This window comes from Ochotona curzoniae, unplaced genomic scaffold (assembly GCF_017591425.1).
Source record: "Ochotona curzoniae isolate NIBS_2020 unplaced genomic scaffold, NIBS_Ocur_1.0 contig_3255, whole genome shotgun sequence".
NCBI lineage: Eukaryota > Metazoa > Chordata > Mammalia > Lagomorpha > Ochotonidae > Ochotona > Ochotona curzoniae.
In genome coordinates, this window is record NW_024465777.1 from 6,109,018 (window position 1) to 6,136,693 (window position 27,676).

At 52.3% G+C, this 27,676-nt stretch overlaps 2 protein-coding genes and 2 non-coding genes across 6 annotated transcripts; 3 read left to right on the top strand and 1 right to left on the bottom strand.

Annotated features, from left to right (window-relative positions):
• Positions 1 to 2,187: 2,187 nt before the first annotated feature.
• LOC121156096 (protein tyrosine phosphatase type IVA 1-like) lies at positions 2,188 to 3,588 on the bottom strand. The gene is made up of 3 exons (XM_040979710.1): positions 3,007 to 3,588; positions 2,681 to 2,913; positions 2,188 to 2,337 (listed from the first exon to the last, which is right to left on the bottom strand). The coding sequence occupies exons 1-3, from the start codon at positions 3,109 to 3,111 to the stop codon at positions 2,244 to 2,246; spliced, it is 432 nt and encodes a 143-aa protein (XP_040835644.1). The 5' UTR covers positions 3,112 to 3,588; the 3' UTR covers positions 2,188 to 2,243.
• Positions 3,589 to 7,239: 3,651 nt separating this feature from the next.
• Positions 7,240 to 27,258, top strand: RCC1 (regulator of chromosome condensation 1). Of its 3 annotated transcripts, XM_040979706.1 has the most exons (12): positions 7,240 to 7,773; positions 8,235 to 8,276; positions 20,619 to 20,700; positions 21,164 to 21,229; positions 22,712 to 22,899; positions 23,078 to 23,257; positions 24,577 to 24,673; positions 24,772 to 24,894; positions 25,337 to 25,492; positions 25,661 to 25,780; positions 26,073 to 26,225; positions 26,935 to 27,258. In XM_040979706.1, the coding sequence occupies exons 1-12, from the start codon at positions 7,636 to 7,638 to the stop codon at positions 27,108 to 27,110; spliced, it is 1,521 nt and encodes a 506-aa protein (XP_040835640.1). In that variant the 5' UTR covers positions 7,240 to 7,635; the 3' UTR covers positions 27,111 to 27,258. The 3 variants fall into 3 exon arrangements, with proteins under 3 accessions (XP_040835640.1, XP_040835642.1, XP_040835641.1); XM_040979707.1 differs by lacking the exons at positions 7,240 to 7,773; positions 8,235 to 8,276 and adding an exon at positions 13,375 to 13,458 and having other exon boundaries at positions 21,164 to 21,271; XM_040979708.1 differs by lacking the exons at positions 7,240 to 7,773; positions 8,235 to 8,276; positions 21,164 to 21,229 and adding an exon at positions 13,296 to 13,458.
• On the top strand, positions 7,467 to 7,669 carry LOC121156167. The gene has a single exon (XR_005883809.1). It is a non-coding gene; the product is annotated as a small nucleolar RNA SNORA73 family (small nucleolar RNA).
• Positions 7,958 to 8,160, top strand: LOC121156166. The gene has a single exon (XR_005883808.1). It is a non-coding gene; the product is annotated as a small nucleolar RNA SNORA73 family (small nucleolar RNA).
• Positions 27,259 to 27,676: the final 418 nt, after the last annotated feature.

Here is a 27,676-nt window from a genome sequence, read left to right on the forward strand (position 1 = left end):
TTGAGCCTGGCCAAAGCCAGCAGCAGAAACTGCACCATCACCTGTTCCTCCCTCTGGTTTTGATTAGGAAGAAGCTGGATCAGAAGTGGGGTAGCTCCAGTCGGCCTGCTGAGCCACACCGGCCCCTTCCCTGAGCTCCAGTTCTCTGATGATGATGCCCAGGATGTAAATGCTGAACGTGCACACTCTCTCACCACATCCCCTGCGCTCCCGGGATGACCAAGCACGGCCTTCACTCAGACAACGTGGAAGCTTTTTCTCCGCAATTCAGAGCTCTTGCTCGAGCTCCAGCGCCTTCTATTCCATTGCCCTTTGGACACATGCACCAGATGTTACCCAGATAACTGCATCCAGTCTGCACTTCCAGCCTGTTTTCCCAAAGGTTAGAGTTAGAAAACACCACTGTTGAGCTTCCCAATGCCCACACTCCGAGGGCATCCTTGATCTCCTCTCTTACCCATGAGGTTCAGTGAACTGAAACATGCTGTGCATTCCCTGCCTCTGGAACGGCTCTCAACTCCTCGCTTCTCACCTTGCTAACCACCTGAGTCCAAAGAAAGGATGGGTTTATTCATTTACGTGAAAGTTTCATCAAGAAAGAGACAGAGAGATCTTTCATTCTCTGGTTCCTGGCTAGCCAGGAGTTTCTTCTGGTCTCCCACATGGGCGCAAGGGCCAAAGGACTTGTGCCAGCCTCCACTGCTTTCCCTAACATATTAGAAGGGAGTCAAATGGGAAATGAAGCAGATAGGATTCAAACTGGCACCCATATGGGATAACAAGGCAAAGTAGGCAAAGCAAAAACAAACCAAAACAAATACAAAAAAACAAAAAAAACAAAAAAAAAATCAAAAGCAAAAGAAAACTGGCAAAAAAAAAAAATAGCAGAAGCAAAATCAAGCGGTTATTCTAAGCTCTTACAAGCCTGCTTGCTACACCACAAGGTCGGCCTTCATGGGACTTTTTTTTTTCCTTTTTATTTCAATGATAAATGCATTTCATTATTTATTTAGATGCTTAAGCTCTTGCACTAAGTTTTTACAAGCTGGTGAACACTGACAAATTATTTCTCCCACAGAATTATAACCACACATTCCCAGACAGTATAAATATATGGTTGAACTAACATTAATACACATCACCATTTTATCAATTACATAATAAAACAAATTATCAAGTATTCAAATATTAAGTTACACAGCTCAAAAGGCATATAAAATATTAGATGTCTGCTCAAACCATAAGCAGAAACCCACTTTTTTTTGCCAAGAGGTTGAGAAGAAAAAAATCACACTTCAAACAAAATAAGTTGGTAAACAACTTTTGATAAGTATGGAAAAATTACAGGAATTTCAGAAATTTTATGATTAAGAATTTTAAGGTATAACAAAGCATCTCTACCTCTTAAAAAATATTTACCAAATTAAAGAGCATATTCTACATGTTCTGCACAAGACAAAGGCAACGTTTTACTAAAAAATATTTAATAGCCCCCTCCCATTCTTTTTTTTTTTCAGGCCCTCCCTGTTAAGCTGCACCTCTGAATGCAAACATTAAGTTAACTGTAAGGCTGTTTTTTTGTCTGAAGACTTTAAAAACATGTGCCTCTGTACAATGTAGATTTTCCAAATGGAGGTTTTCTATTAATAGCAAAAAATAAATTTATAGAAACATATTAAATAATAATTGGTAAAAAAAAAAATCAATGGTTAAGCAAACCTGATGTACACTGGTATGAATGTGGGAGACATAAAGTAAAAGCAAGCGAATAACCAGATAGTCCCTACTTTCCATGTCTGAAATGACTAAAGGAAGAAACCACATAAGGTCGAGAGTTCATAGTTCATGGGATTTTAATTCTGTATGGTAGTAAATATACAAGTACTGTGCTGGATATTTTTGCACCTAAATTTTCTAAATTTCTTGTGTACTGATAAAATTCTGGCATGGGACAGACTTAGGATACATCTCAATACTGCATGATTTCAGGAAAGGTCAACTGGTACAAATGATAAGCACATTTTAAATGCTAAACAGCAAGAATCTTTTGCTAAATGTCCAAACAGGTTGGCTATGATCCAGAGGTTGCAATTCTGTCAAACTTGTGGCCTGCTAAACTGATTCCATTACCCTTAGGAAGCATCATTAAACTTATTCACCTAGCCAAAATGTTGACCAGTATGTATGTCAAATTAGATCCCGTCTCTTTTATTTCCAAGGCAACAGCATTAGGCACCCCAGTTTTATTGAATGCAACAGTTGTTTCTATGACCATTGGAATCTTTGACGCGCAGCCGCATCTTAGGACGGTATTTTTCCAGATACAAAAGTTGCTTGCTGGGCCCGGCACGGTGGCGCAAGTGGTTAAAGGTCCTCGCCTTGCACCCCCGGGATCCCATATGGGCGCCGGTTCTAATCCTGGCAGCCCCGCTTCCCTTCCAGCTCCCTGCCTGTGGTCCGGGAAAGCAGTCGAGGACAGCCCAAAGCTTTGGGAACCTGCACCCGTGTGGGAGACCCGGAAGAGGCTCCTGGCTTCGGATCGGCATAGTATCGGCCCGTTGCGCTCACTTGGGGAGTGAATCATCGGACGGAAGATCTTCCTCTCTGTCTCTCCTCTCTGTATATCCGCCTTTCCAATGAAAAAATAATAAAAATAAATCTTAAAAAAAAAAAAAGTTGCTTGCTGTTAAAAGCTCCACGCCGCTTTTGTCTTATGAACTGTACTGCATCTTCACACTTCATTCCACCTTCAATCAATGCTAACGCAACAAGCACGGGAGCTCTTCCAAGGCCTGCAACACAATGAACAGCAATACAACAACCAGGTTCTTCACGAAATTTAATCTTCACAAGACTTAACCAGTCATCAACAATCTGATTGGACGGCGGTGCACCATCATCAAAAGGCCAATCAAGAACATGGATGCCTTCTTTTTCCACAAGAGTAGTGTCATAAGTCGCTTCACACACTCGTACGATTGTGGTAACTCCATATTTCTAAAGTTCCTCAATGAATTTGTTCAATGTTGCATTGGTTGGATTATGTGTAATAAGAAATCTCATGTTGTTGTATGTGACTTCCACAGGAGCAGGACGGTTCATTCGAGCCATGTTAATTTACTTAAAAAAAAACACTTACTAGGGTATTGAAATTAAAAAAAAAAAAAACCTGAATACAGAAATTCCGTAAAGAAACTGAAGTGTACTTCACTATCCTCCACTTGCGATTCTCAGTGCTTTGAGTATGAAGTTGGAAGTAATGGGAAATGAAATGAACCTCCTAACAAGAAGCAGCAATTCTTCAATCCAGTGATACTGAGGCAACAGGAAGGAAGTGCACTGAGGTCTACCCCAACCAGGTCAGAACTCTTCTAAAATGCTCTGTGGATTTCAATTCAATCCTTCTGTGTCCAAGTTAACCACTTCTACTGGGACTTCTTGGTGGAGCAGTATTGAATTTTTACAGTTCACTTGTCTGCATAGAGGTCGTGCTGTGCCTGGCAGTAATCTCCACTGCCCTTCAGAAACTCCATAAATGTGTGGCCAAGAACACCACAGAACTGAGGAATATGTTTACTCATTGAAGATTGTGGCCTAATCATACAGCCGGTCCCGAGGCGGCGGCAACACAGGCGGCAGCGGTGGATGCAGGGCAGGCGGCGGGGGCACCACACTCTACCATGCAGTGAGCGGCTCCGACAAGACGAGGTCGCTGAGCCGGCCCGCAGCCCAGAGAGCCAATGCGTGCGCAGAGGCCTTTTTTTTTTTTTTTAAGATTTATTTATTTTTATTGCAAAGTCAGATATACAGAGAAGAGGAAAGACAGAGAGGAAGATCTTCCATCCAATGATTCACTCCCCAAGCGGCTGCAACAGTCAGTGCTGTGCCAGTCTGGAGCCAGGAGCCAGGAACTTCCTCCAGGACTCCCACGCAGGTGCAGGGTCCCAAGCCTTTGGGCCGTCCTCAACTGCTTTCCCAGGCTACAAGCAGGGAGCTGGAAGGGAAGTGGAGCTGCCAGGATTAGAACCTGCGTCCATATGGGATCCTCGTGTGTTCAGGGTGATGACTTTACTGCGTTATCACCCCGGGCCCCTTCATGGGACTTCTTTTTTCTTTTTTTTTAAAGATTTATTTTATTTTTATTGGAAAGGCGGATATACAGAGAGGAGAGACAGAGAGGAAGGTCTTCCGTCTGATGAGTAAATCCCCAAGTGAGCGCAATGGCCGATGCTATGCCGATCCGAAGCCAGGAGCCTCTTCTGGGTCTCCCACGCGGGTACAGGGTCCCAAAGCCTTGGGCCGTCCTCGACTGCTCTCCCGGGCCACAGGCAGGGAGCTGGAAGGGAAGCGGGGCTGCCAGGATAGAACCGGCACCCATATGGGATCCCGGGCGTGCAAGGCGAGGACCTTAACCACTGCGCCACTGCGCCGGGCCCATGGGACTTCTAAAATGCAGTCCCCACCAGTCTCCCCATCTCTCCTACCTTGTGGCCCCCTAGGGTTACTAAAATGCAAACATGAACAGGGCAATCTGCTACTTACTGTGCGAAAGTTGAACGCAAGAAATTTTAAAATATTGGGCCTGGCACCTTGGCCTAGCAGCTGAAGTCCTCTCCTTGAACGTGCCGGGATCCCATATTGGGCACCGGTTCTAATCCCAGCAGCCCTGCTTCACATCCAGCTTCCAGCTTGTTGGCCTGGGAAAGCAGTCGAGGATGGCCAAAAGCATTGGGACCCTGCACCTGAGTGGGAGATCTTGAGGAGGACATTCCTGGCTCCTGGCTTTGGATCAGCTCAGCACCGGCCGTTGCAATCACTTGAGGAGTGGATCATTGGATGAATTGTCCTCTCTGTATAACTAGCTTTGTAAAATAAATAAATAAATAAATGAAAATATTAGTGCATATCAAAATAATTCCATTACATGTTCATAGTGATAGTACACATATTTTAATTTTCTTTTTTTTAATTTTTATTTTTATTGGAATGGCAAATTTATAGAGAGAAGGAGAGACAGGGAAAAGATCATCTGCCCACTGATTCACTCCCCAAGCAACCACAACGGCTAAAACTGAGCTGATTCAAAGCCAGGAGCCAGGAGCCTCCTCCAGGTCTCCCGTACAAGTGCAGGTCCCAAGGCTTTGGGTCGTCCTTGACTGCTTTCCCAGGCCACAAGCAGGGAGCTAGAAGGGAGGTGGGGCTGCCAGGGTTAGAACCAGCGCCCGTATGGGATCCCAGTACGTTCAAGATGAGGACTTAAGCCACTAGACTACGGTGCCAGGCCCTGTTTTCATCTTATACGAAAGGTGAAGTGACAGACAAATGCGGAGAGATCTGTGTGCTGCTTTACTCCTCAAATGCCTGCGGCAGCCAGGGCTAAGCCGGGCCCACAGCAGGAACCAACACCATGGAGGTACCTGCATCCCATGTCCTTAGCTGTCACCTGCTGCCTCCCAGTGTCATGAGCAGGAAGCTGGACTGATGCCAAGCAACCAGGATTGGTCCCGAAAGTTCTATGAGATCATAGTCAGCAACTTGACCACTGTACTACACAGCCATCTCAGTTCATGTATTTTTATGCACAAACTATTTTCCCATAATAATGCGCAAGAACAGCAATGTTAGAATTCTTGCACATGTGTTCTGCATCTGGTTTCATAGAAGTCAGTTGTCCTGTGTGTTCAACCAGTTTAGGGGTGGTGAGGAGGTTTGGTTTTAAAGTTTGTGCAGGGCCGGGCACAGTAGCCTAGTGGTTAAAGTCCTAACCTTGCAAGTGCCGGGATCCCACATGGGCATCAGTTCTAATCCCGGTGGCCCCACTTCTCATCCAGCTCCCTGCTTGTGGCCTGGGAAAGCAGTCCAGGACAGCCCAAAGCTTTGGGATCCTGTACCCGTGTGGGAGACCAGGAAAGAAGTTCTTGGCTGCTGGCTTTGGATAGGCACAGCACCAGCCATTGCAGTCATTTGTGGAGTGAATCATTGGATGGAAGATCTTCCTGTCTCTCTTCCTCTCTCTATATAAAGAGAATAAAAAAGTTTGTGCAAAAAACGCACAGAGCTAAAAAAACCAAAATAAACCAAAAAACACACCAATGCCATTCCTTCCAGTCAAATGTTACTCTATGAAAAGCGCTACTTCAGCTCACCACTCCATCCCCCGTCAGTGAGCCAGGTGCCCATGTCATGCCTGCCTTTATCCCATAAAATACTAAGGCGATACTTGGAAGCTGAGGCTTTATAAGCTGCATATGTTTGCTCCCAGGCAGGAGTGTGGTTAGCCAGGGAGAGCTGGTCAGGACGCAGACTTCCCCGAGGGGGTGCTTGGCTCAGACCCTGCGCTCCACGCGGGATCCGGGGGGGACAGGAGCGGTGGCTGTGTCCCTGGCCCCATGCTGAAGACCCGGGGACCTGTTCTGGTTCCTGGCTTCACCAGCCCGGTGTAGGGGGTTCTGCGGGAAGTGAACCAAAGCAGGGCAGACTGAATATTTTTTAGAACCGATTTCGTGACTGAAAAGAATGCCTTTCGCTATAGTAATGATATAAGGGGATTCAATGAGGAGGAGGGGCTAAGGGAAATCCAAGGGCCTACGGAACTGTATCATAAAATAATAATAAAAAGAAGTAGGATTTTTTAAAAATGCCTTTCAGGACAGCTTGGGCCGCTGACCCCTGATTTGAGCCAACGCACGGGTTTTGCCCACCGAAGTTTATTAACCAACCGGAGGCTTTCAAATCTTAACGAATTCGACTACCGTAGATGTCGTCCCTTTTTGTACTAAATTTTTTATTTTGGCTTCACTCCCGTATCACCGCTAAACGTTTTCTGGCCAGCTTCTCGGATTACCAACTCCTGTACTCGTTTGCTGGACTCCCGCCCCAGGACGACCCGCCCACGGAAAACGGAGCGGAAGACGCCATTTGCGGCGCTCGGCGACTCGCCCATTCCGCGAGCGCGCATGCGGCTGCGCAGGCGCACCAGGCATTGCGTAACGTCCGGGCGTTTCCTACGGTATAAATGAGGACTCCTCGCTGGCCCTCGGTCTTTCGGCGGGATCGTCTAGCTGCTATGGTTCGTTCCTGGTGAGTGTTCCTGGCTCATGGCCCCCGTCGGCTGGCAGCCTTAGCCACGAGCCGCGTCCCTGGCGGGCTGCTGCTCCCACCGTCGGTTCCAGGCTGCTTTCTGCGGGCGCGTTGTTCGGGCAGGTGGCGTCCACGAGACCTGCAGTCTCCTTGCTCCAGATCGGGGCAGCGGAGGCCCATCGGACGGCGGCCGGGTTGCTTGCGCTGCGGAGCAGTTCTGACCCGTCCAGATTTTCAGGGGAAGCTTTGAGGGGAAACGCGGGCTGCGTTCCGGTTACCGGGGAGGTGCTGAAATTCGGGCGTCAGGTTCTGGAGTCACCAGCATGCACACGGCCGGGCTGGCGAGCGCTGGCCTGCACGTGCAGAGCTACCTGGCGCCGGTTGTCCCAACGTGGACATCCCGGGAGGTCACTCTCCCCGGGCCCTGTCCTGGTGGCACATGGGAGCTGAGGGCTCTGCCCTGTGACGTACAGTCCCCTTCCACGACGTTGGAGAGAAAGCCGGGCCTCGGGTCTGCGCCTGCATATTCCTACAGCTTCCCAGAGTCCATGGACCATGACTGGGGAGACAAACCATGCAGGAAACACGTTCAAAAACGGTCCGTGTACCGCTAACTGCCTCCTGTGTTTGACTGCTTTGACGAGTTGCTTTCTTCTTACAGAACTTGCATTTGACTGCAGCAGCGTTTGTGGGGTAAGTTAAATTTGAGGCATTATTTGTCGTTTTTTTACTGTCATAAGCTATCTAGCTGCTCTCTAAAGCTAGACCATGTGTGCCCTTGGCCATAGTTTCTAAAGACCAATAAATCTTGAAATAGTGATGCTTTGTGGAGTTCTTTGTAGCTGCTAACAACCCTGAGGCTTTTCCGTGGGACATCCCAACGTGGACATCCCGGGAGGTCACTCTCCCCGGGCCCTGTCCTGGTGGCACATGGGAGCTGAGGGCTCTGCCCTGTGACGTACAGTCCCCTTCCACGACGTTGGAGAGAAAGCCGGGCCTCGGGTCTGCGCCTGCATATTCCTACAGCTTCCCAGAGTCCATGGACCGTGACTGGGGAGATAAACCATGCAGGAAACAGCTCTCTGCTCGCTGCTGGGGCACCTGCTCACGAGGAAATCGTGGTTGACTCTGATCTTAACGCTTCTCTTTTTCAGGAGAGCAAAGGAGCCAAGTGTGGTGTTTGGACATCGATGGTGGTAAATGCTATTGGAGATTTATAATTTCATGTCTGACTGGATGTTATTTAAAATGGTTCTAGATATTACAATGTAACTACATGCTGCTGGTTCCTGCAGCCTGGTTCTGAGCTGAAAACCACAGGCGGAACGAGGTGTCTTAGGCTTATTCCAGCAGGGCAGGAACAGGACAAGGTGGATGGGAGGAGGGCCTTTTTGTGAGCCTGCAATGTGAGGGCTGGTGGGACTGCTTCCTGCAGGTGAATGCCTGGGGATCACCGGTGAGTGGATGGGTTGGGAGAATGGGCCACATGCTGGGTTACATCCAATTGGTGGATGGCTAGGCCAGCGTGAGTTTTGTGAACTGAGAAAGAATGGCACCAGGCAGGGGGCTGTCTGTGATGACCTTCAAATCGCTCCTCATACTAGACACATTTCTGCAAATATCTATAGTTCATCAGAGATGTATTTATTGTGAATTTCAATAAAGGTGGTTTCTGTTTGTGAAAATGTCTGTTATTTGAAAGGCAAAATAAAGGCGTTTTCATATCTGGTTTTTTCATGAGGACAAGTTGCTGTGGTGGCCTCCAACCTGGTAGTCCTTCAGCCCCTGCTACACATCTCTGTCTCAGCTCCGCTGTACTGCCCCAGGCGACAGGGGCTTCAGAACTGCAGGCCTAGGGGTCAGTTTCCACAGTAGTGCTGTCTGCTGGCAGATAGGCTCAGTGGTTTCATCCATTGATGTGCATGGGTGAGTCACAATGGCTCTCTTGAACCTGTGTGGCTCCCAGCATTAAAAGTCAGAAGCTTTGGAGGATGGCAGCCAGCAGGGAACCATCTAGAAGGTAAAACCTTAACTACTGAACAGCTGCTAGTGAGTGTTTGAGTTGGTTCACTTTTCTGTAGGCAGTTAAGGGAACTGGAAAGGGGAAGCACCTCCTGAGAGCCAGGAGATGGGGTGACTCAAAGGGGAGGGTCTTTGGGTTTTACTCCACTGAGCCCTCCTTGTTGGGCGGGAATCTAAGTAAGATGTTACTCATTGGTGGCCTCTTCAGCAGTTAGTGTGGCCAAAACTTCAGACCTGGGTGGTTTCAGGCCAGCCCCCTCTTGGGATATCCTGCATCCTTTTCTGTATCGGTTACATGGTGTTGATGTGTTAGTGCTGTTCAAACAGGGTGTCATTCTGGTAAGGCTCCTGGAGGTGTGGGATGCACAAAGTGATAGCCTAGGTTTGCCTGCTCAAGGACTCTTGCATCCTGGACCCCTGGCAAAGTCTTAGTTGAGTCATGAACACCGGGAAACTTGCACACAAGCTTTTCTGGGAAAAACAGCTCCCGAGAGGAAGCCAGGAGATGGGGTGAGGGACACCAGATTAATCATTTCACTTATAAGAGGAAAGGTCCAGTGATTCCCTAGTTATCCATAACGGATGGTGCGGAGTCATTCCGGAGGCAGGAGCTCTTCCAGGTCTCATGTGGGTGTAGGACCCCAAGGCTTTGGGCTGCTTTCACAGGCCGCAAGCAGGAAGCTATGCGATCTTGTGCAAAGTGCTGGACCCATTTCAGTTTTGCCATACCCCAGGAAAGCATCTGTAAGGGGATTTAGGCGGAGAACTGTTAACCACAGCAGTAGATGGCCCACATGTTGGTACTGTACTGGAAGTGGGTGGAACATCTCCAGTGGGTTGTACCATGGGAGAGCTACATAGGATCCCTGCCACTTCCCAGTGTGGAGCAAGGGTGTGAAGCTCAGTTACCGCCCAGGTCCCCAACTGGCAGTGAGGCCTGCACACGGACGCGGGCATCCTGTTCTTCGGGACCAGGCTGGGCTCCTTTCCTACCACACTGCAGTTCTGTGTCACTGAACGTTCCAATGTACAGGAGTGCCAGGGTTTGTGTATGTGTTGCAAGCACTGGGCAGCAAAAATAGGCTGTTCCCATTGCTGAGTAAAATTAAGCAAGGTCTACAGGTTGGAAACTTGGGCTCATAGCACCCTGCATATATCAACTAGGCTCTTGGGAGCTTCAGCATGCAGATAATTATGCAGGTGTTTGAGTCCTGATACCATCGCTTATGGGTTAAAGAGCAGGTGCTGTGGCACAGCAAGTTAAACCACCACTTGTAACGTTTTTTGCCACCACCTTCTGGCGAATGAATCTTGAGGGAAGCAGATAATTCCTTTGAGTCCCTGCCACCATAGCACCCTGAGCCAGTTGTTAGGCACACAGTGCTGTGATTGGTGTGACTGCCCTCCATGATAATGGAGGGTCCCAAGGCTTTGGACCATTCTCTACTGCTTTCCCAGGTCCCAAGCAGGGAGCTGGAAGGGAAGTAGAGCAGCTGGGACCTCTGAGGGATGCTGGAGCTTTGGAGAGAGGGGAGGGAGAGTAGCTGATTAAGCCACAGGTTTTAATTTCTGAGCAAGCAAACTTCTCAGTGAGAGGTAGGAGGGTGGTGCTTCAGACAAGAGCACCAATAGAAACATGAATAGGAAATGGATCAGAACCAATAGCAAGACTTGGAAAGAGTTTCCAGAGAACCCTCACATTGGCACAAAAGGTCGGTCCTGGGAGGGATCCAGATGGTGGGAAGACGGCAGAAGGCCGGGTCAGCTTGTCACATCCAAGAGGCCTAGGCCTGAAAGAGAGGCCTTGGGCCTTTCCACCAAGCAGGCAGTGGCCTGTGGTACCTGCCCAACTTCTTCCAACCTCATTTCTCCCTTTTGCCAACCACCAAGAGGTTTCTACAAAAAACAAATAAGCTAATGGGCATTTTTTAAGGATTTAAAATTTTTTTTTAATTTTTATTTTTATTGCAAAGTCAGATATACACAGAGGAGGAGAGACAGGAAACTCTTATGTCCATTGATTCACTCCCCAAGTGAGTGCAATGGCCAGTGCTGAGCCAATCTGAAGTCAGGAGCCAGGAGCTTCCTCCAGGACTCCCGCACTGCTGCTTTCCCAGACCACAAGCAGGGATGTGGATGGGAAGTGGAGCTGCCGGGATTAGAACCAGCGTCCATATGGGAACCTGGCACATAAAAAGCGAGGACTTTAGCCGCTAGGCCACCATGCCGGGCCTTAAGTTTTTAAAAAAATTGTATTTACTTTTATTGGAGAGACAGGAAGATCTTCCATCCAATGGTTCATGTCTCAAACAGATGAAACGGCTGAAGCTGAGCCTGTCAAACCAGAAGCTAGACACTTTCTGCAGGTTTCACATTTGCGTGCAGGGTCCCAAGGCTTTGGGCTATCAACTGATTTCCCAGGCCACAGGCAGGGAGCTGGATTGGAAGCAAGGCTGCTGGGACACAAACCTGTGCCCACACGGGATCCCAGGAGATGCAAGACATAGGTTTAGACACTAGGCTATTGTGCTGGGCTCATGGTTGTGGATTTGTAGCTGTAGGAAAACCAAAGCCTTTGACAAATGGGCACTAATTATTATTATTTTTAAATCATTCCATTAAAGGCAGGCGAAAGAGTAAGATCTTGGAGGAAGCACCTGGAGACAGCAGATATCTCAGGGTTAACATTGGAGACATTTCACAGCAGGTTATCCCAGAGAGGGGTCCAGGATGGCAGCAGAGGTCAACTTGAGGAGGTAAGGGCAGTTGGGGGACTGCTTTGGGGTGGGGCTCTGCCTGTAAGAATTCAACTGCGGTGGGGAGGGGAGGAGGACTGGAGATGATTTTTCAGAGAGGAAATCACCATCATGGAACTTGGAGAAAACAGTTCTAGGCGGAGACCCCACCTTTGCCAGGGCAGCCCTGGGGCACAGTCAGGTGCTAGCGACCTCAGGGAACTGCTTATTACATCCTCAACAGCAGTCACAGGGTGTTTCCACAGGTTTTTATTTTTCTAATGCCCATCTCCTATTCATGCTCAAATCCTTTCTGATCTCATTCCCCTCACTCCCCACCCTTCTTTTTATTGTTTGCAGCCTAAGAAAATTGGCTTTATTGGAAATTACCTGTAGTATATTTCAATGCAGTAGTAATCCCATTACCCAAGTTAGCCTAGGATCACATCAAGGTAATGTTACAAGTTTATGGGTTAGCACCCATTGTCGGGGGCTGATTCAGAGAAGGTTTTAACATTTCTAAGTGCCTGGATCCTGTGATCCAGAAAGGATTCTGGTCTCGAAAGCTATTGGGCAATCAACTTAATGCCGCCAAACTTTTTTTCCGAAACGAATCAGTCACAACATTGCAGTTTTAGAAGATTCCATGAGACTCATTTGGCTATAGATGAGTCTCAGGAGAGCTGCCTTCTAAATTTTTTGTTAATTTTTATTTACTTGGAAGGTAGAGTTGGACATAGAGGGAGACACAAAGAAACATCTTCCATCCTCTAGGCCATTCCTCAAATACCATGCACAGCCAGGAATGGCAGGCTGAAGCTCGGCAGGTAGGGTTCCAGCCAGGGTTCTACAAGGGGGACAGGAACCGCAAGTACTTGAGCCATCACCGGCTGCCTCAGGTCTGCCACACCGTCACAGGAACCCAGGGAGAGGTGTGGGCACGCACGCTGTCACTCCACTCCTAACGTACTTTCCTCCAAACCCATTTTGTTCTAAAAAAACCCTACCGCGCCCAAGTCCCTTCCTTAGTTCTCCGCGGACCCCTGGTCCATCAGGTGGGCACCCAGAAGCCCTCCCCACTTTGGTCCACTCACAGCTGCCCACGTGCCTCTCGCCACTCCCGGCCACGGCAAGCCTCCTTCTCGGAGGATACCCTGCCCTGCTAGGTGGGGATAACCTTTCTTCAAACCCCGGGCAGGGTCCAGTGGCCTTTGGGAAAAAAAAAAAACAACCCTATATAATTCGTGGGTCTCATTTCTCATCCTTTCTCCATGGGGACCCTGTTCAGGCAGGGAAGATCAGCATATGGTTCCCCGTAAAACCCCTTCCGCATGAGAGCTTTCCCAGATAAAGCCGGAGACAGGTGAGCCTTTCCGGAGCTCAGTCCTTTCCTCCCCATCTGGGGTTCCCTGTGGCCAGGCCAGGGGGACATCGCGGGGCGCGGAGCCGCCTCAGCCCGGGAGCCGCCTGCACTCCCGGGGGCGGCCGCCAGGGGCCGCCGGCCCCTTTGTTTTCCTCTGGCCTAGGGTCGGGGCCGGAGGCCCGCAGAGCGCATGCTCTGGGGCAGTTTCGTGGCCCGGCGGGCGAACGCTCCAGTTCCTTGTGTTCGACCCGCATCGAGGTAGGTCGCGGGCGACGCGGGGCGGAGGGTCCGGGCAGGGGGCGGCGCGGCGAGTGGGCGCGCCCCGCGGGCCCCGCTGCGGGTCGGGGTCGGTCGTTAACCCCGCACTGGCCGGGTCGTTGCAGCGCGGGCCCCACGTGAGGCCGAGCGGTGGAAAGCGGCGCGGGCGCGCGTGTCCAGCCCCGCGGGTGTCGGGACTGCGGCGACCCTCCCCGCTCGCTCGGGCGACGCGGGGTCCGCCCGCAGCCCCCTTCCGCCGCCGCCGCGCCTCTGACGGCCACGCCGCGGCGCCCGCAGCGGGCGGGAGATTCAAACGGCCTGGGGCGCGCGGCCGCGGCCACCTCCGGGCCCGGGCTGCGCAGACCCACGCCGGGCGCCCGGGCGGAGGCGGAGTTCCGCAGCGGGAAAAGTGGTTTTGTTCGCAGTTAGTTTGGAGAAAACGGGGTTGAGGGGAGGAGCTGGCTGGAATGGAGTTGTAAGGAGACGAAAGGACTTTCTCTGGGCGGCGGCGGCTTTGGACCTGTGGCAGGGGCGTGAGCTCAATTTGTCAACAACCCTGTGCTCTGGCTACTGACTGCCGCCTCCAGGTCTGGGGACCATGGTGACAAGGGCGGCACTCCCTGTGGCCTTCTCCAAGTTGCAGTCCCAAGGTGTGCCCTGAGAGCCCCGGGTGCTGCTGCTGGCCGCTCACTCTTTGATCAGATCTCAATTGAACGCCTGCAGCCACGTGTTATTGAGTGCTTAAAGCAAGTTGAGTATGGTGTGCTCTCCGGACCCCGAAGGAGACCCGTGCCCCGGGAGGGTCAGCGATGGCTGTCCAGGTGAAGAGATTGTGGAATGGAACGTTGAAGGAACTCTCCTGCTTCCTGCCAGGTTGGGCGTTGGCGCAGTTAGGTGATCCAGGTAGGAGGTAAATATAGATGGGGATCGCGTAGCAAGATGTGAAGGCTCTGAGTGCAAAACCAGGGAGCCCTGAGTGCAGACAGGCGGCTGTGAGTCAGTCCAGAGCCTGGAAAGATGAGAGAGCAGGAATCAGGTCCTGTTGGTCTGCTTGTGACTTGGTGCTCCCAGCAGCTATCCCAGTTGGATGCCCTTGGGTGTCTTTCCAAATCCCCTGGAGCCTTCAAACGGGAGGAGAGGCACGTGGTGAGCACTGCTGACACCCTGTGACCTCCCCAAACAAGATCGGGTGGACTCCGCGATGGCAGCCTCAGGGTGCAAGGGCAGCCCGGGTGAGAGGCTCCCGAGGCAGAGGAGCCCAGCTGTGTATCTGGCACCAGAGAAGCTCAGCAGGTGTTGTCATCTGAGAGCCGGCCTCCAGGCTCTCCCCCCCTCCGCCCCCCCAGAAGAAGAGACAGCTGCTGCCACTCCAGAGGGCCCCCTTTGCAGAAGGGAGGGTGTGGCAAGGCCCCAAGTCCTCCCAAGCAGGCAGAAGCAGCAGCTAGCTCTGCTCTAGAGGGGGCATAGCAGCTCTTGGCCCCCAGGGGTAGAAGCCTCCGTGTGGCCAGGCAACCCTGTAAAGAAGGCAGGGCAGGTGGGAGCGTCCTGGCATTGGTACACCCCAGAAGCAGGAGCCTGAAAGGGGGCTGTCTGTTCTGTGTGTCCTGGGAGCTGTGTTGGGGCTGGGAATGGAACAGGATGACTCCTTGTGGCAGTGTGGGCTCTCATCGCACAGCTGTCTGAGCAGCCCACTGCGGGCAGGTGGCAGCCACAGGGCCGGGCTGTGAACTGCTTACAGATGTTCAGATGGTGCTTTTGCAATTTTTTTTTTAAAGATTTATTTATTTTTTATTACAAAGTCAGATATACAGAGAGAAGGAGAGACAGAGAGGAAGATCTTCCGTCCGATGATTCACTCTCCAAGCTAGCACAATGGCTGATGCTGTGCCGATCCGAAGCCAGGATCCAGGAACTTCCTCCGGGTATCCCACACGGGTGCAGGGTCCCAAGGCTTTGGGCTGTCTTCGACTGCTCTCCCAGGCTACAAGCAGGGAGCTGGATAGGAAGTGGAGCTGCCGGGATTAGAACCAGCACCCATATGGGATCCCGGGGCATTCTAGGTGAGGACTTTAGCCGCTAGGCCACGCCGCTGGGCCTTTTGCATTTTTTATTTAAAGGTAGAGAGAGAGAGGTCTTCCACCCACTGGCTCACTCCTCAGATGGCTTCAGTGGCCAGGCTGGCCTTCAGTCAGGTCTCCCTCAGGGGTGGCAGAGGCCTGGGGACCTGGGCCGTCATTTGCTGCATTCCCAAGGCACGTTAGGTTAGCTGGGAGCTGGACTGGAAGTGGAGCAGCTGGGACACAAACCAGCATTCCAGGATGCTGAGCAACGTAACCCCACACACTGGGCCCTGGTTTTTCTTTATTTTCTGTGTGAATTTAGGTAAATCAGGGTACTTCTGAGTGTGCTTTCTTCAGCTTGTAAGAACTCTGATGGTTTTGATTTGTTTTTTTCTTTGTTTAAGATTATTGGAAAGATAGAGCCCTGTGCAGTAGCGTAGCTGCTAAAGTCTTCACCTTGCGTGCGCTGGGATCTCATATGGGTGCGAGTTCTAAACCCAGCAGACATGCTTCCCATCCAGCTCCTTGCTTATGGCCCAGGAAAGCAATAGCGGACGGCCCAAAGCCTTGGGACCCTGCACCTGCCTGGGAGACCTGGAACAGGCTCTGGGCTCCTGGCTTCGGATCAGCTCAGCTCCAGCTGTTGCAGCCACTTGGGGAGTTATCAACAGATGGAAGATTTTCCTCTCTGTATATCTGACTTTACAATAAAAACAAGTCTTTGAAAAAAAACAAAAGGTTGTTGAAAAGGCAGATTTAGAGAGAGAAAAATCTTACATTCACTGGTTCATTCCCTAAGTGTCTGCTGTAGCCAGAGTTGAACCAACCAAAAACAGGGGATTCCTCCAGGTCTCCCATGTGGGTGCAGGCTCCCAGTGCATTCCAGGCTTTCTCAGGCTACAAGCAGGGAGCTGGATGGGAAGTGGAGCAGTCAGGACATATAAGGATGCTGGCGGAGCAAGGCACAGGATTAGCCAGTGGAGCAATTGCACTGCCCCGAGGGCTCAAAGGGTTATGCAGATGAGAGATGCGTTGGTGAATGAGCAGTGCCCACTGCAGGACTCACACATTAGGAGTGAGGTTGCTATGGCAGTCAAGGGTGAAAATCAGCCAGGGCATGATTAGCTTAGAGTGGGGAGGGGACCAGGGAGGTGACTCAGACCCGCAGAGGTTCTTGCAGTAGGACCCAGGATGGCAGAGGGCAGAGTGGCCTGGTGGGTCTGGCAGGAAGACTTCCAGGAGAGAAGGGAGGATGTGGCATCAGGCTAAGGAATGTGGGGGAGTCCTCCCTCTCAGGGGGGCCCCTGAGGAGTCTTAGCAGGCAAGCAGCTTGTTTCCAGCCTTGTCTTTAGGAAAATCCTGGGTTTTTTAAAAGGGGGCTTTGGGAGCCGCGGTTAAGATGCTGTTTTTTTTTTTTTTTTTTTAAAGATTTATTTATTCTGTTCTTATTGGAAAGGCAGATTTACACAGAGAAGGAGAGGCAGAAAGGAAGATCTTCCATTTGCTGGTTCACTCCCCAAGTGGCCACATTGGCCGGAAGTGCACCAATCAGGAGTGTCCTCCAGGTCTCCCACTCGGTGCAGGGTCCCAAGGCTTTGGGCCATCCTCGACTGCTTTCTACCCAACAGGCAGGGAGCTGAAAGGGAAGTGGGACAGCGGGATTAGAACCATCCCGCATATAGGATCCTGGCGCATTCAATGCAAGGACTTTAGCCAGTAGGCTACCATGCTGGCTTTGAAGAGGTCATTTTTAAAATTTTCATTTTCATGTTTTGAAGTATTTAATTTAGAGAAAGAGAAGGGGCAAATAGTTCCACTGCTCTGGTTTATTCCTCAGATGGCAAGGTTGAAGCCAGAAGCTAGGGATCGAGGCTGTCTCGCAGCAGGACCCCTGTCACTTGCACGCCCACCCCGCCTCCCTGCATTAGGAATCTGGCACCAGGAGGCAGAGCTGGGAAACTTAAGTATTCCAGTGTGAGACCCAGGCGTCCTGTACTGACATCTTAATTGCTGGGCTAAACACTTGTCCCCGGAAGAACAATCACTCTTTATTTCTCTTTCTCCTCCCTCATGCCTCAGTCTAATCCACCAGCTGCCCAGAACGCTTTCTCCCAAGTAGGTCTGTTTTGTCTGCTTTGCCCTGCTGTGTCAGACCCAGTCGCTTGTCTGTAGCAGCCTCCTAACCCGTCTGGCTGCTTTACTTTCCAGTGCATCCCATTTTCTTCTTAGAAAACTGGAGGGGTTTTAGTCATGCAAATCCAATGAGGATCTTCTGGCTTCCCTCCTGGTCCCTCCCCGAGCCTTGCATGGTCCAACCCTGCATGCTGTGTCCAGCTCTAGTCCTACTGGCCTGGACATGTTGCCCTGCTCACTGAAACACTTGGCTCCTGGTCTCCTTGGCTGGTTTCCTTAATGTCACCTCCCTGCCACCAGCTCCACCATCACTCCTGCCTCCATTCTCTCAGCGGCCCCCACACCTTGTTCCTGGTCTCTGTGTTTAGTGCTGTGGAATACATGTAGCGATATTTGCCGGTTTAACAACATTTTAGTATACAGTTGCGTGGCAGTGAGTACCTCTACTTTGTGCCAGCCCGGGCTGCCCTCTGTTGTAATGTCTTGCTTGGCCCCTGGCAGCCACACTGCACCTCTGTGATTGTTTTGTTTCTTTTTCTTTCCTCCTGGACCACAAGTTTCAGGAGCCAGGGAGAGGGTTAGTCTTTCTTTTCCTTCCTACACCTTCTGGCCCAAAGCCCATCGGGGTGATGTGTGCTCAGTGTGTGTGCAAGGGACACATGAACATAGGCTGCCGTGTGTCAGTCTCGGTGACAGTCCCACCCTCCTAGAATACGGCAGCTGTCAGCCATGCTCACAAAAGCAGGGATAAGAAGTTACAGCTCTGGAAGAGGAGTCTAGGTCCCTGTAGGTCAAAGAACTTGCATTTTTAGTGTGAAAAGACAGCTGGAAGAGGAGGAGCCCCACCCTGAGAGCAATAAAAGTTGATGATGCAGTGCAGTGCCGCCAGCTCATCAAGGTCAAGGCTGGCCAGGCACCACCTGCACAGGCCTGGCAGGATCCTAGGTTGTGAGGGCATCCTGCCTTGAATGCCTGGATCTCCTGCCCTGGGTAACCTGCAGATGAGTGCCAGGCCCTTGTGTGATACCATGGAGTGGAAAGCTGGGGGCCTGCCGCAAGGAAGGAATAAGGGAAAGGGTACTAGTTTGGCCTGCAGCTGGGAGTGAGCAGAATCTTGGGCTGGGGGCCCTGCAATAGAAGAGGGGTGGGTTACATTAGATCACTGGTCCCCAAGTAATGGGGTCCTAGATGTGGTGACACCAGCGATAACGTGACACTTGCTAGGTCAGTACTTCCACATGCGAGCCTTCACATCATGGCTAAGTGGAATATTCTCATGTTACTGAGAAGGACAGTGATGGGAAATTCCTATGACTGTAATGCCAAATAGATAGGAAGGGGCTGATTTCAGTGGATGGCATCACTGCTTCGGTGTGGCAACAGCTGCCAGGTGCCCCCGTCGCCACCCTTCCAGCAGGTTTGTAGTCCAGAGAGCAGGAGCCCTGGGCTCGCACAGCTAATGAGACAGAGGAGCAGCAGAGGGTGCCTTCCAGAATGCCGTCTGTGGGAGCACAGCCCTGGGTAGACCCCAGTCCTGGGGAGGAGATGGCAGCAGTGACAGGGAAGGGACAAGGCCAACCCACCTTGTCACCACTGGGTGGCTTCCTTCCCCCATTTGCCGTATGAGTGCAAATGTGTATATGGTTTTGTACAGAAGACTTATTTATTTTATATATATATATATTTAAAATATTTATTTATTTTTATTGGAAAGTCAGATATACAGAAAGGAGTAGAGACAGAGAGGAAAATCTTCCGTCCAATGGTTCACTCCCCAAGTGGCTGCAACAGCTGGAGCTGCGCTGATCAGGAGCCTGGAGTGTCTTCCAGGTCTCCCACGTGGATGCAGGGTCCCAAGGCTTTAGGCTGTCCACGACTGCCCTCCCAGGTCACAAACTGGGAGCCAGATAGGAAGTGGGGCCACTGAGATTAGAACTGGTACCCATATTGGAGCCTGGTGCGTGCAAGGTGAGGACCCTAGCCGCTAGACTACTGCGCCAGGCCCTACTTAATATATGTAAAAATTTTTATTTAAAAGAGTAATCCAAAGAAAAAATGAGATCTTTCATCTTAACTTCCTAAAGGCTCGTGGAAACCAGGAGCCAAGAATTCCAGCTGGGTCGTCCTCACAGGTAGCAGGACCCAAAGTACTTGGGCCAGCATTGAGTGCCTCCCAGGTACATTAACAAACAGCTGGATCCAAAGTATAGACAGCTGACACTGTTGCAATTGGTGAAGCTGCCACTTGCAGTGCCGGCATCCCATAATCACAGCAGCTTGAGGCCTGACTGCTCCACTTCCGTTCCAGCTCTGTGTGCTGTGCCTGGGGAAGCCGCAGGGAACCACCAACTTACTGCTTGGGACCCTGCACCCATGTGTGAGACTCAGATTGATTTTCGGATTCCTGGCTTTGGCCTGGCACAGCCCTGGTGGTTGTGATCATTTGGGAAGTGATCCACTGGATAGAAGATCTCTTTCTCTGTCACTCTACCATTTAATGATTTGTTTATTTTTATTGGAAAGGCAAATGAGGTTTACAAGAGAGGCAGAAAGACCTTCCATCCGCTGGTTCACTCCCCAAGTGGCGTCAGTGGCCGGAGCTGAGTCCATCTGAAGCCAAGAGCCAGGAACTTCTGGGTTTCACACGTGGGTGCAGGGTCCCAAGGCTTTTTTGGGCCATCCTTGACTGGGAAGTGGAGCAGCCAGGGCATGAACTGGGCCCCATAATCTTCATTTTCATTGTCAGTGTTGGATGTATTTTTTTCTACACATTTTTCTTGGCTGCATGTCTTTTGATGTGTTTATATAGTATTCCCCCCAGAAAAATGGGGTGGTTTGTGATTCTGTTCTTGGATGGCATTTGAAAAGCGGAACCCCCCATGCATTCTTGGAGGGCTTGGTAAAGGCTGCCTAACTTATGCAGGAAGTGTTTGCCATTACTGACACGGAGCCCGTTTGGGTTTTCAGGACAAGAAGATGCCGCCCAAGCGCATGGCCAAGAGAAGGTCACCCCCAGAAGATGCCATCCCCAAAAGCAAGAAAGTGAAGGGTGAGTTGGTCTTGGCTTCTCTCCAGGCGTGGGCAGCTTCATGGAGGCCTGGGAGTCCAGGACTGGACTCTGGCCTTGGTGACTCCAGGTCGAGGGCCTTGTGTGTCAAGGGCCCCACCAGAGGGAATCCCATCTCCAGAATCTTCTGTTGAAGAGACAGACCCTTGTGTAAGGAGTCAGGCAGTGAGGCAGCGGGGTTAGGACCCTTGGCTCTGAGACATGGGTTCAAGTCCTTTCTCTTCCACTTTAGCCCCGGGAACCCCTCTTAGCTTTGCCAAGCATGGCTTTATTCGCCTCCTGAAACGGCTTCTCTGGGAGCACAACGACAGTGATTGAGGGAGGTGACAGTACCCCTCCCCCTCTGGGGACCCTCCACGGGGCGGGAGGAGAGAGTACCAGCCCTGGTCTGGGAGGGAGGAGTGTGTGTCCCCCCCCCCACTCAGACAGTGTCTGTCTTTTACAGACTCCCGTAACCAGGCGGTGAGAGCTGCAGCCTCCCGCCATGTTCCTGGCGCCCACTCCGGCCAAGGTGCTTGCAGGCCGAGCCCTCCTGACCAGAAAACCCGACCAGGTGGCTTCCGCCCAATGTGCCCTGCACCCAGCCTGGTCATGCCCCCCAGCGTTGGGGCTTAGTGCCATGGGCAGTCCAGGGCCAGCAGAGTGCCCTGTGCTACCCACTGGTGGGCACGGTCCACTGCGTAGATGCCTCTGTAGACACTGCCTCCCGCCCCTGCCTCCTCATCTAACTGTTTGCAGCCAGACAAGGGCGGAAGGGGTCAGTTTCTTCTGCAAATGTCCAGGAGCTGGAATTCACAACTCCAGGGATAGAGGAGGGCTCAGATGGAGGCTGGGCATGCTGGTCTGGGCTTCAGGCTCCTTGCTTTTGGCTCAGACCCTGGCCCTGGCTTATAATGTTAGGACCCTGGAAGGTGGTCAGGCCTGTCAGGGAGAGGTCCTAATTCCTTGCCTGCAATGCAAGACCTTCAGGGAGCATCCGCAGAGGAATTGAGGAGGTGGCCAGGCAGGAGGGAAGCACAGAATAGCCAGGACTGAGACCCGGCACTCCAGCCTGGGGCTGGGCTGGCCCAGACAGCAGTTCAGCTTGCTGTGTGCAGACTGGGGTCTGCTTCCTACACATGGGTCCAGTTGCATTTATTATTTTTGTTGGTTTGTTTCCTTTTTTGATACCTATTTATTTGGACAGCAGAGTTAGAGAGAGAATCTTTTATCTGCTGATTGACTCCCCAAATGACCATGGAGGCTGTGGCTGCTGAAGTATTCCTCCAGGTCTCTCACATGGGTGAAGGGGCCCAGAGACTTGGGGCATTCTCTGCTGCTTTCCCAGGTGTCTTAGCAGAGAGCTGGATCGGAAATGGAGCAGTCAGTACTCCAGCCAGTACCCACAGGGGGTGCCAGCATCACAGGCAGCACTTAACTTGCTGCATCACAGTGCCACCCTTGTTCAGGTTTGATTTTTTTGTTCGATTTTTTTGTTTTGTTTTGTTTGAACATTTATTTATTTATTTAAAGGAGTTGCAAAGAAAGAAGGACTGAGAGATCTTCAATCTGCTGTTTACTCTGCAGATGGCTACAATGGCCAGGGCTGGGTCCGTCAACAACCAGGAACCAGGAGCTTCTTCTGATTCCCCTCAGTAGGGTGGCAGGGCCCCGAGAATGGGAGCCATGTTTTGCTGCTTTTCCTAGGCCACAATCAGAGAGCTGGATCAGGAGCACAGCGTTTGGGACTCAAGCCAGTGTCCCTGCGGGATGCCGGCACTGCAGGCAGCAGCTTTACGCACATGGCACAGTGTCAACCCTTCTTTTTCAGTTTTTAATCTTCACAAAAACCCTGCAAGGCAGGTATACCCATCAGCTCCCTCCCAGGCTAGGGAATGTAGACTGGAAAAAGTCCTAGGGTTTGGTCCATGGCCGAGCAGGGGCTGGAACCCCGTGGAATGACCCCACCTGCCATCATCCTGCACACTCAGGAGTTGTTTTCTTCACCCCTCAGTCTCACACAGGTCCCACAGAACAGAAGCAGGCTTGGTGCTGACACTGGGCCAAGGCGACGTGGGCCAGCTAGGGCTGGGTGAGAGTGTGATGGAAAGAAAGAAGCCAGCCCTGGTACCCATTCCAGAGGAAGTTGTGCAGGCCGAGGCCGGTGGCATGCATACTGTTTGCCTAAGCAAGAGTGGCCAGGTAAGTGTGGGACTGGCACAGAGCCGGGCAGTGCCTGGGGTTTGTGGGCATGGGGAAGACCTATGTGCCTCATACATTTCCCTATGGAAACGGGGCGGGGGGCACCAAGCGGGGCTGCTTCCAGAACAGCAGACTGTGAGGCCAGACCTTACACTAATGGTTGACTTCCTGGGTGCAGGTCTACTCCTTCGGCTGCAATGATGAGGGCGCCCTGGGAAGGGACACGTCTGCGGAGGGCTCAGAAACAGTGCCCGGGAAGGTGGAGCTGCAAGAGAAGGTGGTGCAAGTGTCCGCCGGAGACAGCCACACAGCAGCCCTCACCGAGGATGGCCGCGTCTTCCTGTGGGGATCCTTCCGGGTAAGGCTGGCTGGCTGGCTGGCTGGCAGAGTCTGCTCTGGGGCAGGCCCCCCGGGAACCTGCCTCTGCCCCGGCTGCATTTTCCATTGGGCCCAGAAAGGGCCACAGGCGGCACAGGGCTCAGGTGGTGCTCTGGGGAAGGGGGACCCCAGCCTGTCTGGGCTAAGGCTGCTGTCAGAAGCTGCTGTGTTTCTCCCCTTCCTCCCTCCCACCCAGTCGTCCACTCTGCTCGGTGAAAGGTGTGCAGGTGGGGGCTCACGCATATCAGAGCTTCCACACTGGGGAGTTGAGCTTCAAGTCAGATTCAGCATTAAGAGTCCTCTGGTACTTTGGGATTTGATGTATATTGACTGTCAAAAGCAAATTATTCTGATAGGGCATTTCCCCATCAGGGCTGGTTTTTACTTGTTAGGGAGAATTTCAGAAAACATAAAAACAGAATAATGTCAGACCCGGCGGTGTGGCCTAGTGGCTAAAGTCCTCGCCTTGAATGCCCCAGGATCCCATATGGGTGCCGGTTCTAATCCCGGCAGCCCCACTTCCCATCCAGCTCCCTGCTTATGGCCTGGGAAAGCAGTCGAGGACAGCCCAAAGCCTTGGGACTCTGCACCCACGTGGGAGACCTGGAGGAAGTTCCCGGTTCCAACTTCGGATTGGTGCAGCATTGGCCGTTGCGCTCACTTGGGGAGTGAACTATTGGACGGAAGATCTTCCTCTCTGTTTCTCCTCCTCTCTGTATATCCGATTTTGTAATAAAAACAAAATCTTTAAAAAAAAAAAAAAAAAAACTATATTTAAAACAAAAGAGAATAATGTCTTGAGCCCTTGCCCGCCTGCCACTCAGCCTCAGCTGTGACATACTGATAGCTTGGCCTGTTTGTCCCTGTGAGGGATCTTCCAAAACTACATAGAACATAGTTACCTAAAGGGAGATCTTCTATCTGCTGGTTCACTCCTCAAATGGCTACAATAGCCAGGGCTGCACCAGGCCCCGTGGGGGGCTGGCAGGGACCCAGACATTTAATCAGTCCTCCACTGCTCTTCCCAGGCCATTAGGAGGGAACGGGTTTGGAAGTGGAATAACCAAGATTTCAAATCTGCACCCTTAGGGAATGCTGGTGCCATAGGTGGAGGCTTAGCTGGCTAAGCCATGCCTGGCACCCATCTGCTCCCGAGAAAGATGTCATTGACAGTATTTCAGTCCTGTTCCCACCTGCCACTTCATCCCCATATGCTTCCATTTGCTGCCTTCACTGGACAGTTCTCTTCTGCCTGCCAGCTTGGGCCTGGCTGGTAAGCACCTGTGTCCCTCCCTCCAGGACAACAATGGTGTGATTGGGCTGCTGGAGCCCATGAAGAAGAGCATGGTGCCCGTGCAGGTGCAGCTGGATGCTCCTGTGGTGAAGGTGGCTTCAGGTGAGTTGGGCCGTAGATCACTCTGGGCAGGAGCTAGAGAACCCTGCTCTGGGTCTGGCAGACAAGCCCTGCATCCCCCTTCTTCCTCTCGGCCTCAGGAAATGACCATTTGGTGATGCTGACGACCGACGGCGACCTCTATACCTTGGGCTGCGGGGAGCAAGGCCAGCTGGGTCGTGTGCCTGAGTTATTTGCCAACCGTGGTGGCCGGCAGGGTCTGGGTAAGTGTCTCACCCTTGTGTTTAACAGGGCAACTTTGCCACCTGGTCTCTGTCCTGGGCAGGCCAAAGGCAGCAGGGGCTATGCATTTAGGCGGATGGCAAACCTGCAGTGTTGCCTAGTTCTGCCTGCTTTCGGCTGGGCGGCCCTGGCTGGAGCTTGCTTGTTTCTGAACCTGCCTGCTGCTCACGTCACATCCCTGGGTTGTGCTCAGGAGAAGGATCACTGACACACAGCATATTCCATGTAAACGTTAACCTCTGACAAGTGTGGCAATCAGGGCCAGGCACCTGTCACTTTCGGCCTCAATTTGCTGTCTTTGAAATGCAATCGGGATGCATTGTTAGCATCTCTCCGAGGGTTTCGGTAAGGAAGCAGAAGCCGACTCGGGGAGCAAGGAGAGGGTGCTAGTCTGTAACTAACTCTGGCTTCCTGTGTCTGCAGAGCGACTCCTGGTCCCCAAGTGTGTGCTGCTGAAATCCAGGGGAACCCGGGGCCACGTGAGATTCCAGGATGCCTTCTGTGGTGCCTATTTCACCTTCGCCATCTCCCGAGAGGGCCACGTGTATGGCTTCGGCCTTTCCAACTACCATCAGCTTGGTGAGTGCCGAGGCCAGCGTCAGACGTGACTCCAGTGTCCGGCTTCCCAGTCCTGGCTGTAATGCCTGTCACCTGTGTGTGCCCTTTGACCTGGAGAGAAGGACCACCTTGTGGGAGGGGACCAGGAAGGAGGGCTTCACCACAATGGTTCTCCTGGCCTTTCCCCAGGAACCCAAGGCACAGAGTCCTGCTTCATACCCCAGAACTTGACAGCCTTCAAGAACTCCACCAAGTCCTGGGTGGGCTTCTCAGGGGGTCAGCACCACACGGTCTGCATGGACTCTGAAGGTAGGCCTTCTGCAGCCCTCTCTGAATGGGCGTTGGTGGGGGGCGCCATACTCCTTGGAACCTGGGTCTACTCCATGGGTTGGGCCCCATGTTGGTCTGGTCCATGAAGGGAGATTCTGCCCTCAGAATCTGAGTGCGAGTCTTTGGTGGGCACTTACAACTTGGGAGCACATGGGCTGGACCTCCTCACTGCCCTGGGAGCAGGGCCAGGCTCCCATATCCCCCTGGCCTGCTACTCTTGTTGCCTGGAGTGTTGCTCTCTGCCACTGCCCACATGTCTCTCCTGCCCTAGGAAAAGCATACAGCCTGGGCCGGGCTGAATATGGGCGACTGGGCCTGGGTGAGGGTGCCGAAGAGAAGAGCGTCCCCACCCTCATCTCCAAGCTGCCTGCTGTCACCTCCGTGGCCTGTGGGGCCTCTGTGGGCTATGCTGTGACCAAGGATGGTGAGTGGAGTCACCTGGGCTCGGGCTGCAGGAATAAGGCTGGAGACAGCACCGGTTTGCTCCTAATTCTCGGGCATGGCTGAGCACAAAAGGAGTAAAGAAGTCACTGTAATAAGGGTGTCTGTCTTACAGAGGGGGAAAACCCGCACAGGCAGAGGTGTCGCTGAAGCCGAGAGGCGGTGAGGCCAACAGCTAGCCTCCCCACTCTGCTGCCCCAGGGCTCTCCTTTCTGCATCCAGTGACCCCTCATGTGCCACCCAGCATGTGCCAGCTTCCCTGAACCTGCTGCTTGGTATCTTCTTGGGGGAAAACGTCTTAGCAGCCAAGGGGCCTGGCAGGCCCAGCAGCAGGGATGGGGACAAGTGGCCACAACAGGCGCGAGTCCCATGACACCTACACCACCCCCGGCCTTGAAGACAAGCCAGGGTGCAGGTCCTAGGAGTGAAAGGCCATGCAGAGACCTGGGAACAGCTAGCTGTGTGTGAGACCAGAGGTGCTATGCTAGGGCTGCCTGACAGGCTGAGGTCTTGGGCATTGGGGAAGGCCTGTGGTCTCACAGTGTCCATTTGCTGGGCTTCTCCCACTTCACTGAACCCCCAGAGGCTGGGCCTCACTGCCAGTGGCCAGGGCCAGATGTCCCAGACCTCATGAAGTGGGAAGTGGGACTGGAGACCCTGGAGACAGCTGCCCCTGTTTCCTTTCCCTGCAGGTCGTGTCTTTGCCTGGGGCATGGGCACCAACTACCAGCTGGGCACAGGGGAGGACGAGGACGCCTGGAGCCCCGTGGAGATGACAGGAAAGCAGCTGGAGAACCGTGTAGTGTTGTCTGTGTCCAGCGGTGGCCAGCACACAGTCTTGTTAGTCAAGGACAAGGAACAGAGCTGATGAAGCCTCTGGGGGCTGGCCTGGCCCTCGCCCACCCTCGTGGAACAGACGCGGTGACAACTCCAGATCCCAGCAGGCCCCTCCCCAGCCCTGAGCACTGTTATCGCCTGCCATTTCCCCATCAGCAGAACAGAATCCTTTTTCTCTTCTTCCTTCTTTCTGGAATCATCCTGGGACCTGCAGGATGAAGGGGAAGGATGGAGGGGCAGTGTGGGGCAGAAGGAACATTTGCTCAACCCAGAACCATGTGGTTACACTATCCCCTAGCTCCTGTGGTCTTGGTTGGCCCTGGCTTGCCTACCAGGAAACCAAAACTCCCTCCCCCGGAGTTTAGCGCCATCCTCCTGTCCTGTGCCGCTCTTGCTGACCCCATCAGTCACAGGCAAAGGGTTTAGTCATCAGCTGCAGCTGGCCTGGGCCTCGGGATGTACGAAGGGGCAGGGCAGCACAGCTGTGGGCAGTACCACGCCATATGCACAGGTCTGAATGGCATGTGAGCGGCTCTGTTAATGGGACAGGAAGGATGACAGCTCTCCACCTGACCAAGAAACAAGCTGGCTAGGGGT